The 13,200-nt window shown below is 43.2% G+C and overlaps 2 protein-coding genes across 2 annotated transcripts in view; both read right to left on the bottom strand.

Annotated features, from left to right (window-relative positions):
* Window positions 1–672: 672 nt before the first annotated feature.
* Window positions 673–5,105, bottom strand: LOC139306770 (adrenodoxin-like). Its single transcript, XM_070930722.1, has 4 exons — window positions 4,886–5,105; window positions 2,843–2,967; window positions 2,439–2,568; window positions 673–1,661 (listed from the first exon to the last, which is right to left on the bottom strand). Exons 1-4 carry the CDS (start codon window positions 5,017–5,019, stop codon window positions 1,553–1,555), a joined length of 498 nt encoding a protein of 165 aa, XP_070786823.1. The 5' UTR covers window positions 5,020–5,105; the 3' UTR covers window positions 673–1,552.
* A 5,140-nt stretch (window positions 5,106–10,245) lies between these two features.
* nbeal1 (neurobeachin-like 1) overlaps window positions 10,246–13,200 on the bottom strand; it is a 40,232-nt gene continuing 37,277 nt past the window's right edge. Inside the window, exon 54 of the mRNA XM_070930427.1 lies at window positions 10,246–12,861. Coding sequence (XP_070786528.1) covers window positions 12,772–12,861 — 90 coding nt within the window. The 3' untranslated portion in view covers window positions 10,246–12,771. The remainder of the gene's footprint in view (window positions 12,862–13,200) is intronic.

Here is a 13,200-nt window from a genome sequence, read left to right as displayed (position 1 = left end):
TTCGCTATTTACACTTTTCATGGAAATTTAAAAAACAGTGATGTTCGTGCTGCTTTTTGCCAACTAAAGTGTGGACTATGATTAGACTTTACCAAACACTGATCCAGTTTTGCTGGCTGCAGTGAGTCTTTGCTCTTGAAGTATTTGGTCATGAACTGTTTTTGTAAGTCTGCATTAGCACTCAACATTACGTGTGTTCCGGCACATTCACGCAGTCGCACAATCGATCCTTGTTTCCTGTTTGTTGCCAATAATGTGGTTTTCACACAAGCCTGTATTCCTTTGAATTAATCCCGCGCATCCTGTCCCAATGTTTCTATTCTGTAAATAAAATCCCTCCACGGGGGAAAAAAATGGTACATTTATGTTTTTACAGCTTTATATTTTATGCAGCTCCAGTAGGCCGCAAGGCTGTTGCTTTATTTTACTGTCTATGCCTCCTTTCTATAAATATATATGTATTCATACGCTGTGTTAATAAGCCAAACAATCTGCATTTGCAAATAAAAAGGACCTACGAGTGAAAATCGGATTATTGGTTTACATTTGTGGGGGGGTTATACAAGGTTTTAATAGGATTATCAGATTTGTCATTTTGAGCAGGATATGCCATATTAATTTCAAATAGAACATAAATAAAATGAAAATAAAACTGACAGTTCAACACGCCATTAGAAAGGTGATTTTTTTTTATTACATTCTTTTTCACTCTATACACAGATATATATATATGTGTGTTCTAGCTATGTACAATCACATGATGATATTAGATGGTTACATGAAGGATTCAATCAAACCAACAACAGTAGGGGTATACATGTGTAGAATAAAATAAAATATTTGGGGGGGGGGGGGGGTTCAGCACAATATCTAAGGCGTTGAGAACTGTTAGTTGCATTGGTTCGCAAACATTTCAGTCACAGGCTGCAATCAGCCGTGTACCTTTTCCTTCACCAGTGAATATGACTGAATGTACACACCAAGAGAGGGAATTTCAAAAGCTGTAGCCCCCTCAGCCAAAAGTGTGCAGATTCAGTCACAGTTACAAGAAAAGCAAAAGGTACTTTCTGAGATCATCAAAGAGAAAACTGAGTGTTAATAAATGAACATCTGAGCCAAGAATCCCGGTGTTTGCTGTAAACTTATCGTCCATAGCGACAAATAAAAGTAACATTTTTCATGATTAAAAATAGACAAACCTTAAATCAGAGTTGATTAACAGATTTATTATATTATAGGTTTGTCTTTAAGAGTTTATATTTCTTTATACTTTGATTCCTCACACGAGGGCAGCAGGGTCCTCTAAAAGGTTACAGAGACTTTCACTATAAAAAGTTTGCCTAGTGTAGTTTTACTTTCTATAAAAAATGATTCTGTCTTAATTTGAGTCCAAGTCCTGTATTCTTCAGTCCTGGTTATTGAGAGCTGGCTCTAGTTGTCAGCGACTTGGAAGGTTTTCAGCAGAGCGGACTGATTTATACCTACCATCGCCCCCGTGCACACGTGTGCTGACCGGGCAACAACCGCGCTGTCTGCAGCCACGGGTTCCCGGTTAAGAGGATCCGTCTTTGCTCTGTCGGATGTCGGCTACGCTCTCTGGAACCCGGGCCACCATACCCTCCAGAGACTTCGTCAGACAGATCTGGCAACCCAGACGAGATCTGTGGGGAGAAAAAGAGGAGAATTCACTCACCGTCTTAATTGTCAGCAACAGGCATTACATTTATTTACATTCTGTAATCAACTCCATAGTAGGTTTCATTGTTCGTGGCGGAGTCCGCCATTACTGCGCTGGATTCAAATTGCCTCCACGCGCATGAGGGGGAGACAGGAAACGATGCAGCATGTAATCCAGCGTTACTTTGATCTCACTGTTACACAACATTGACATATCTTCACCTTTTGCATCAGTATAATTCATAAAAGGTGAACCGTTTGATCCAAACTAGCTTAAATGTTTAAACATAACATTAATTTGATCAACAATTATGTAATTAGTTGATATAAAAACATTGATCACAGCAGCTTTGAAATACCACGACTCTCCTTTCGAAAGCTGAAGCACACGAGGTTTTTCTAATGTTGTTATAAAGGTGATAATATGTCAATGCTGTGTTTACGGCCTGCTGTTGACTGCAAGTTAAGCTGATGCTGGTGCGACTTGCTCCTCTGTCCCTCGCTGATTAACTGGCAAATCTCATCAGCATCATGCAGTGCACCGTCCCTCTTATTATTCTTATCAGCACATTCCGTAGAAAAAACGAATTCAACAATGAATAATCCAATTAAGTATTGTCTGTGTAACAAAAGCCTGATAGCCATTTCCTCGGTGCCAAATGACATTTGAATAACGTGCTGCCACTGAGAGATGTTAAGAATTTCTATACAAATAAAATTACAGTTGTGGTCGATATAATCCCACCACTAAACGTCCTTACGTGTCAGTCAGGCCGTAGGCTAAGTCTAGCATGTCCATCTCCTCGTCTGTGACCGGCCCCAGGTTCTTGTAGACGTCCTCGTCGAAGATCAGGTGGCACGTGGAGCACGCCAGGGTTCCCTCGCACGCTCCTGAAGCAACACACACACACACACACACACACTTTTAGAACTTTATCTGATAGGTGAGATTCAGCTCAGTTGCAGACACTCTGCTATGTGCTATGAATCCTGCTGTTCGGCTTGTTAAGACAGGTCAAAGCACGCCAGCGAAACAGAAAAACATGGGCGACGAGAGGAAAGAGAGGCTGCCGATGACACCAATCCAGACTTCTAAATCTCAGTCTGTGACGCCATCCCACACCAATGTGTGTGTGTGTGTGTGTGTGTGTGTGGGCTTATGTACCAAACCCATCAAAGTCGAGGTCTTCATTAATGACAATATCTAGCAGGGAGTCTCCGGGCGACCCCTTGGCTGTGATCTTCTCCCCGTCTCTGTTGATGAAGTGGACCGTCACCTTATTGTCAGACCTGAAACGCACACAAAGAACACAGTTTTAGTTTACTAACTTCATTCACATAGTAAAATAAACGGATATATTTTTTGTTAAATTGCACACAAATTGGTCAACTGTACCCTCAAAGTGACTCGTCAGGCTCCACACAGCCTGACACTTCACTGCCCTCTAGTGGCCAGAGCTCATCGCTACACTCAGTTCAGTTGACCAAAGATATCAAAGCACTTTGAAATCTCAGAACGGCTTGAACTATTACAAATTTAATGAGCACACTTTACTCCCATATAAGACCACCTTTTACATTACATTTTTAACAGTCAATAAAGTTGCACATACATATCCAGTGTGCGTGTCCAACTAAATCACAATGTGCAGGAAACTTAAAGGATTAAAGGAGTTGTTTCTATGGTTGAGCTCTTTCTACAGGATCATTTCTTCAAAGTAAGCCAGAGTCCAAATTAGCAGACAGAGACCAGTAATGCCTCCAAACACGTCAGGAAAACCACAGACAGTGAACATTGTTACCTGTGAGGCCTGCAAATGATTTATTTTCTTTTATCACATAAACAGGCATAAGAATGTGTATATATAACAGTTGTAACTTACCATTGCTTAACTTGCCCTGTTAAATACCATATAACATTGTGATTTAAGACGACCAAAAACTATTACAAAAGGCTGCAGAGTCCATTAACTCCATTTCTTTCTATAAATCAATATATTATTATATAATGCATTCAAGTAGACACTATTCCCGTTTGTGAAATCCCCTGACACTCAGACCACCTATTTCCCTGGCCATACTCAACCCAGTGACCTCAGGACCCTGTATAATCCTCTTTAGAAAATATGTCAGTTATCAAACCCAACTCCATACCCTCTCCTGCACTACATGACCTTTTCAGACAAAAGCAGTCAACGTAATAACTGCATGAAAATGTGACCACCCAAGAGGATTTTTGAAAAATAGTAGAATAATAGTAGTAATAATAGAATCATTGTTTTTGGGAGGGTCAGGGCCTGCAATGCCTGTCTGATGTGGACACACACACAAGGACAGTGTCAACTGGTTTTAGGCCAAACCTTGAGCAGTTCCTATGCAATTCAAAAGTTGTTGGGCCCTGGGAGGCCTAGCCTTGAGCAAAGCCTTGTACCTGAACAGAAAGATGGATGACTTCGGCCTTGTGGAGCTTTTAGCCTCATCCAAGGCTCAATCCGCCTTTACTGAGAAGATAACGCTACAAACAAACACTGTGAGGTTGCCATTTTGTGGCATCCACAAACACTAGTTTCCACACATTGAAGTCACACAATTTTAGATTTTCATGAAAACCCAAACCTGATCAGCTTATTTCAACTTACCATTACTCCTGCAAGTCATTTTTGTTGGTTTTGTTGAAACACTAGAGAATTAATCTTGGAAAAACATTTCAAGCCAAACTCCATTCACAAATGTGACACTTTGACGGTGCAACATACATTAAAACTTCCTGGCAACCATGCCAGCCGCTTAGACATTCAGTGTAAATTTAGGCCAAATCAAGCAGCAGTTCGTTTCAGTTAAACCTCCAGGTTTATTAACCTATTGGTCTCGCTGCTTTTTCGCCACTGGCTTACATGGTGACTAGTATGGGCTCATCTGTGGGAGCAAACACTGCACTAGTCGAAACGAAAAACTGCATGGTGTCCCCTACACACACGTCTTATATAAAGAACTGAACCTTAGCAAAGAAAATGATAATTGATATAATAGGAAAAGGCCCTTCGTTCGTTTCTACCCGATATTCTGCCAGGCGTGTGCGGATAAGAAATGTCATGTTTTCTGAATGGAGTTTGGCTTGCGGCGGCCCTGTCCGTATAAGACAGAGACGACATTATAAAGCCAGGTTGAGGGTATTTGCTCTGTAAGTTAAGTAATTAAAGTTACCTACCACAGAAACTGTGTGCCGGTGGTAAAAGTTCTCCGACCCGTCAGCCAGGCACCCGAAGTTACTGCCGCCGTCCTCCGCGAATATTCTCGTAACCTAACGTGAGCCAGCCTTCTTAACGCTGTTACCAAAGCCATTTGAAGTCACTACGGACAAGATGCCGAAAAAAGAGCGGAGGAACTATCAGGACCCACCGGACACGCGGACACTTCTGTTCGAGCTCTTTGCTTCTCAACTGCGAGAGAACCGCAATTGTTTGGTTTCGCCCGCCGTGCTGGCTAGCTAAGCTAGCTTGTTTTACCTGCGAAAAGTCACTGTCGAGTTCATTGTGTAACGTCTAATTTAAGACAAATACTCGTTTCTTGAGACACCAAACCACAGAGTTTGTGATAAACGGCGACAAAGCTCAAAGACGCCAGATGTCATCTAGGGCAACCACACCACTCTAGATTATAAAGACAACCAGCAAATGTGAGGGTCCCTGGTGTACTTCCTGTCAAGTACGTCGGTCTACACAATAAAACAACTTCCTGTCATGACTTAAAAAATAAAAGCTTTAGCAACTAACATGTTGCAATGTTTCAGAGATTACACCGGTTAAAATAAAGTGTCTGATTAATAAGAGATCTAGCCAGAGTAAATATCCAAAATGTTGTTATTTGGGGCACGCAAGTTGTCATTCATTAACAAAAGTGTCTGTTTAACTTTTATTTTGAAAGCACAGCCACCAATTTTCCTGTTGCCTGTTGGTTAATTATCGCTAGCTTGATTCTACGTGCCTGTCCAAGTGCTGGCATAAATTAGCCAATCAGGGTGAGTGAGTTTTTTTTTTATGCTCGTTTTGAATTACCGCGTTTGCCGGTAGAGCGGAGTTAGAGTACTTTTTTGCTATGGAAGTGTTCACTTGAGCAGTGTTACCGCCCCGCCGTGTAACTGAGCATTAAAATCGTGAAACGCCAAAGTGTTGCTCAATAAAGGTCAAAGCCCTCCAAGTTTTGGACATCCACACTCCTCTCTCCTGCCAACGGGGTTAAAGTAAAAAAGGAAAATCAGATGCCTCACGCAACCTTGAACTTTCGAAATGTTTCAAAACAGGACACGCCTTGTTATAAGCACCAATACCTCTTCCTGTCCTAGTCATGATAGGAACGGATTATGTAGCTTGTGGACAATAAAACAATCACAACTACATGACAATATATGCCTGACTATTCCATAAAAACTCCCTTATTTAAATTATATATTTTTATATTTAGTTATTTGGCAATTCCGTCAGCAGTGTGTAAGTTCCTGCATATACACGAGGGGGAGCCAAAGATACAGTATGAATCATCGCCTCTTTCATAAAGAATCCATCTAACCTACCTACTCTTTAGACTTTAACATTTGTGAAATATGGCATACAAACATTCCAGTATAATGTAATATATGATATAAAAGTTATAATTTTATTTGGAAAAAATGGCGAATCAAGGGCCCTGAATTCTTATAGAAACCCCCTGTCTTTAGGTCTACAGTCATATATCATCGCCGTGTTCAAACCTTTATCAGGCAAGACCTGAGGGCAAAGTGCATCAAATATGAGTGATCAGATTAATCAATAATCTCAATCAAAGTGTTATTAGAAGGGCTTTATGGCCGACACGGTGACATATTAATGCGCCGTCTCAGGTAAGCCGCATACTCACTGCAACAGTCTCTGGGTCTGTGACAGTCTGTGACGACTTGCTGTTTATTCAGGCGTTTACAGGATGTTCCAGTTTGTGCTGCTGTTCCTGACGCTGTCAGGTAAGATCCCACTGCCTCCATCTTTCTTGGTGCTTGTGCTCACTTGATACATCGCGTGTTAAGGCATGTATTTGACGTCACACGGCTTACTGAATGCTTTAATTTGCAGATGATTTGATCAATTTCTCATGAACACAAAGTATCTACTTCTTGATATCGACACAACTAGATGTTTTACTTAAGATAATAATAATAATAATTTGATTACAGATGGCCATGGAGGTTTTTCTTTTGATCCTGTTATTCAAATAAATCATTATTGAAATCATACCATCATTTAAGGGCATAGTTTGTAAGGTATGCGTTCTACCCAGCCGCAGGGAGCAGGGTTCGATTCCGGCCCCTTGCTCCCACGTTCCCTGACAGGCTTCAAGCTGTCTCTACATAACAAATATAATCAAAATGTACATTGCTAAATAGAGCCTTATGACAGAACATGTGTTTCTTGTGATGATCCTGGGTAATTGTTTGATCGTGTCATAATTCATTGTGGCTTGTTGCCTTGGCAGCAAAACTGTTGACTGTGGCAGTGAGTTTGACTTTTGACCATTATTGATTTATTACACTGTTAAAGAAAAGCTGTGGCCTGTATATTATTCTGGCACAAGAGTTAATAATTGATGCGAAACGCCACACAGTTATGTATCTGTCCACTGGCAATGGCAAAGAAGTCTCCGGTTTTGTGTATTTTTTGACACTGACGGAGCAGGAGGTGCAACCACAGCTGGAAGATGTGCATTCATTTATGGTTAGGGCCAAAAACAGCCAACTGTAAAATAAACAACATCCTTCACAGGCCTCCAGGCTGCCCCACTTGCAGTCCCCAGAGGTTCGCAGAGGGCATCTTCAACCTACCGGCTCCCCGATGGCTTTCGACAGGGCACTGAACACTTCGACACTCGAGGGCCCGTTTCTGGCGGCTTCCAACAAGGTACCGAGCCCTCCAGGAGATTCCTTCTTGAACGCAACGCCGGCCTAGAGCGGGAACACATAGGCGAGATGGACCGGAGAGTGGGTTAGTACATAATCATACCTAATCAATATTACTTTAACACATTTGTTTAAGTGAGTTCATAAGCCACAAAACCAGAGATGCTTTTCATTTGTACATTTGTACATTCCCTCTTCTAACTTTCATCCTTCTCTGGGAAACGGATTTGCAGAGATGGCGAGAGGACACTGGCTGACAGATGAGGGTGAGGAAGCCATGAAGTGAAATTTCACTTCATAGAAATTCAACCATGACTTACTCTGCACTACTTTCACCACAAGCCTGTATAATCTAAAGGTCTTCTGTCTCCCAGTCCCTGTTGATGTTCCAGCCCAGAAGAATGGTGGTGGTTGGGTCCGAGTGGAGGAACCCTCTGCTCCTCATATCCCAGATGGTTTCAGGCAGGGAACCGAGCCTATCGTGTCTGTCCCAGATGGTTTCAGGCAGGGAACCGAGCCTATCGTGTCTGTCCCAGATGGTTTCAGGCAGGGAACCGAGCCTATCGTGTCTGTCCCAGATGGTTTCAGGCAGGGAACCGAGCCTATCGTGTCTGTCCCAGATGGTTTCCGACAGGGAACCGAACCCATGTTGCGGATCCCAAATGGCTTTAGACAGGGAACTGAACCCATGATGTCTGCCTCAGGTGGTCTTAGGCTAGGAGCAGAGCCTGTGATGTCCTTCCCAGCTAGTTTTAGACAGGGAACGGAACCTGTCCGTAAGGTCCCAGAGGGCTTTAGGCAGGGAACCGAACCATCTCGTCACATCCCAGAGGGCTTTAGGCAGGGAACAGAACCATCTCGTCACATCCCAGAGGGCTTTAGGCAGGGAACAGAACCATTCATGTCTATCCCAGATGGTTTCAAACAGGGCACTGAACCCATTCTTAAAAACCCAGAGGGCTTTAAACAGGGAACTGAACCCTTCGCCTCCGAGCTCCAAACACAGATGGTGGCATGCAAGGGGGAGGTCATCAATGAAAACTGCTATGAGTTCAACCCCACGCCGCTGACCTTCCAAGATGCACAGGTTAGATGCATTATAACTCACATTACAATTATTGACAGGGAAGGTAAAACTGGAGTTAAACTTTCAGTGGTGAGCTAATTTCACCAAGACCTCCCCGGATTAAACGGCTAAACCTCTCACTTTTCGGGGTCCTTCTTTCTCCAGGCCTTGTGCAGAGCTCTCGCCCCAAATGCTGAGCTGGCATCTGTAACCAGTGACGATCTGCACTCCCGCCTGGTCTCCCTGGTGACCAAGGGTGGGGAGAGCAACCCTGTGCTGACCTGGCTGGGAGGCACGCTCAAGGCAAGTTCCTCGCATGGACAGTCAACAACCCGCCACTCAGCGTCACCATTTGTATTTTGTGCTTGCCGACTACGCCAGCAGTCTGGCCCTGCACTGGCACTGAATGGGGGCCAAGGAGAGTGTCATCAGATACGTTATCAACAGGACAGATAGTGTTATTCTTACCTCGGTGAAACATTGACCTTTGAACTTTTATTTTAAAATGTTCCATCTGTTCCTGCACTGTCACTAAATGAGGCCAGAAAGCAAAAAACAAAACAGTACAATGCTACTTAAGCATTGATGTAACAGTATTAGTCTAATAATACATAATATATCAGTAACAGGGGCCATTTCTTCTTCATTTTTTGGCAATACTTCAAACTACGCAAGCAAGATTTTCAAACCAGATCTGAATACTTCCTCCACCACCGTATATGCTAATGTGTTCACTGTCGGTTTAGTAAGAGTGGTTTAATCAAGGTTAAATGCGTGCATAGTTTTGATGTACTGTGTATGTGTGTTGGTGTGGCGCACCTCAGAACCAGCAAGCATCATGGGTAGACGGGTCAGAGTGGAGTTACAGCGACTGGATGCCAGGTCAACCCAACATTCACACTGATAAACCTGTCTGTGTGGAGATGTTCAAGATGGGTAAGAGCTGCACTCACACACCAGACACACATCAACACACTACAGCCTTACTGGTAGCTACCATTAGCCACTGTAAGCAATGGCACCTTTAGCTGCACCATCAATTAAAGGGTCATGGATCAGAGAAGCTCAGATAACGGTCTGGCTACGTCACAGAAAGCTGATAAGATGCTGACAAATTAACTTGTATCAATGCAACCTTTGCCTCGTGCCCCCCGGTTAAGGGACACTCTAAGGCCAATCTCCCTCAACAAGTTCCCTCTTTGTTCTGTCCCTTAACCGCTTGGCACAACACTTTGATGTGACTTCATCAGAAATATAGTAAAGTACCAGACTTTTTTTTTTGCAGAAGCGAGCTGGTGGACGGCCGCCGACTGTGAACTGGAGAGAGCCTCCATCTGCTCGTACCGGATCACTGCATGAAAACCACAGAGGAACACAGCACAAGAGGGTGGGAGCCGTGATTTGCTTCCTCTTGAATCACAGACAATACTGTTTGCATTAGTGCGGGCATCCGTCTGTACTTCCTTGAATAAAACATGGCGTATCGCATCTGTGTGTGTCTGTTTCAAATGTACATTTTTATCTTCTAGGCATTTACAGTAAAGCCCTCAGTCAGATCAATCCCAATTCACACAGCCCATTTAAATTTAGACAAGACTTTAATGATCATTTTTCCACTTGTGTATACAAAGCCGTTTGTACAGATTAGGGAGCCAAGTTAAAACAATTTGTTACAATTTAGTACCTGGAAAGTGCAAAAGTACATTTTCAAATACGCTGAAATAAAAATCATGCTGTACATTATATACTGTATTCATAAATAATCACAGATATACACACATCCATTTTGGTGACAGTCACAGAGAATGTTGCTAAGACACAAAATAGTACTTTTTGATTTTGCTCTGAAGTCCTATATTCTTGGCTCCCGCTGAAACTGTGGAGGTTTAACTTCTGGAATGCTGCTTTCGTTTGATTTCTGTTAAGGTCGGGGACGATAAGCTTCGGTAATGAGAGAAACCTAGCTCTATGTTAACACCACGCCGGGATAAAGGCACTCCGTTTGTTGCAGTCGCGGAACAACTCAAACAGTGGTCTTTTGTCTGAATGACAAATGTGGATGAACCAAAGAAAACAAAAATAAGCTGCATTGAAAAAAACATTTTATGCACCTTTCACAGAAATCTCTTAAAGAAGGACACAGATTGGTCTTTGCACTCCACCTTGCTGTGACATTTAAATAGAAACTAAATACAAAAGACAGGAGAGAAAAGAGAGAGAACCACGAGAGCGACCCCGTGTCCAATGCCGAAACCCACGACTGAGCCAAAACCGTCAAGGGCTGCCACCGTTCAAAGAATCAGAGACAACCACATCCACATGTACGATGAAATCAAGAATTTGGCTTTAAAAAAAATAAACATGCATCATTGGCATGTCCTCACACACACACACACACTCAATCAGACACACACACAGGTATGGTGCAAAAATATGAATCACACAGTCTCACCCACAGGAGCTTCATGCTGTGGCTTTTTTTTTTTTTTGTGTGATTCCGATATTACAGAAATCACATTCACACATGCGGACAACACGACTTCCAAGCGACCTAAACAAGGCATGCAAAGAAAACCTCCTCTGAAGTCAGTCACTTAATGATGGGCAGGAAGGAGAATGAGATGTAAGAATAAGGAAAGGATGATAGTTTGAGGCAATGATGAGAGCCAAAGGCAGTTGGAGGGGGGGAGGGGGGGGGTGTAAGGGAGCACATTTGCTGTCCCAGTGAAGCTATAGGAAGACTGGAGATAGAGGGCCGGCTGGACAGCCAATAGGGGACAGCAAAACAGGAAGAAAGCATCGACTGCCACCCGACGAAGGAGCTGTATTGCTGTTAACACTGACATCTCATAAAGCCCTTGAGGATTTCTTCTGTCTCCTTCTTTTACAGGTGTCTGAACAGTCAGAAAACATGCCGTACTGGTGTCTGTATTCAAGAGACAAGACGTGTGATTTAAAAAAAAAAAAAACTGCTACTTTGACATTATAAATAAACATGGATTCAAGTAACTTAAAAACATTCAACGATGCGCAGAGAGCTAAATGTTATGAGACTTTAAAGTCGCTTCTCTCCGTACTGCTGTGATAAATCTTCACTCAGAAGCTTCTCGTGTTTGAGAGCGTAGTGTTTTGCCTGTAGTGAGAATTTGAATTTTGTTTCGTCACAAAACCACATCTTAAATGATACGCCAACATTAAAGACAGAACTGCTGTTGTGTGTAAGATGTTTCTAAAACAAAACAAAACAAAGTCAGCCATATCCTACCATCTCCATCACCGTGTCTGCTACCTAATCTCAGAAATGGACCCAAAATGCCATGCATACGAACAGATGCCAAGTTGCAGGGCACATGCATAAATCTGTCAAAAAATAAGGAACAGAAAAACCCCAAAGTAAAAACAACAACAAAGAAAATCTACAATAAAAAAAACAACAAATGAAAATCACACACACACACACATACGTATATAAAAACGTATAGGAAAAGGCAGAGAGTTTGGTCTTGTGAGTGATGGAGCCGTCTTACTGCATAAGGCTGCTGTGTGGCAGCTTTGAGGCAACCAATGAAAAGCCTACAGAGCACAGGCCCGCCTGTCTGCATCCAAGGCAAACTAAGGGGGGACAAAAAGGCCACTTGAAACTATATTTTGAGATAGAGCATGGCAATACTATGCGCGCACACGCACACACACACACACACACACACACACACACATACAGTAGAGCAGTTAGATGACCGATCCTGTCAGATTTAAGCTGAGCAGGACGGAGGTTCCTGCTGGACAAACATGGCTGACTGGGTAATATCATGGAAAGATGATGATGATGACTGGCGGGTGGTGGTGGTGGTGGTGAGGCTGGCGCCAGCGCCATACGGTCCATCCGAAGCAGGAATACACACACACACTCACACACACACACAGAAACATAACAGTCACATGGACATGCAGACCACCCATTAAACTGAAGGGAACTGAAACGAGTTCCTCAGACCTGTTTGGTGATTGACAGGTATGGAGGCGAACTGGGTGACAGGAATGTGGGATGTGCGTGGAAGGGGAGGGTTCAGGACTCGGGGGCTGGGGCGGGTCGGTTGTGGTCGTGCTAGGTGTTGTACACCGTCTCCCCCGAGGAGATCTGGGTCAGTCTCTTGCTGGAGCCCCACAGCTTCCGCGTGATCTGGCCCGAACGCATCTGAGAAGAGTGGAGGAAGAGGAGGAGGAGGAGGAGAGGGGGAGAGTGGGAAAAAAAAAAGCGTGAAGTCAAAGGAAACGGGGGAAAAGAGGAGGAGGGATATGGCTCATGAGTGTTTGATTAGTTCATCGGAGCTTGTTTGACTTGTGAAACTTGTGAGGCATTAAAGGAAAAAACAAATCAAAGCTTGATTCACTTTGGTGAGTCAGTTTGAACAGAAAAGATGAAGAGCAGGAAGGTGCGATGATTCACATCAAACTATTCAGAGGGGGGGCTACCTGGATCAGCCTCTGACATCTACACTACCATTCTATTTACATTATCAAAACATTACAGTCT

The sequence above is a fragment of the Enoplosus armatus genome, chromosome 24 (assembly GCF_043641665.1).
Source record: "Enoplosus armatus isolate fEnoArm2 chromosome 24, fEnoArm2.hap1, whole genome shotgun sequence".
In the NCBI taxonomy this organism is placed as follows: domain Eukaryota; kingdom Metazoa; phylum Chordata; class Actinopteri; order Centrarchiformes; family Enoplosidae; genus Enoplosus; species Enoplosus armatus.
Note: the sequence above shows the minus strand (reverse complement) of the source record. Positions and strands in the feature narration are given on the sequence as shown.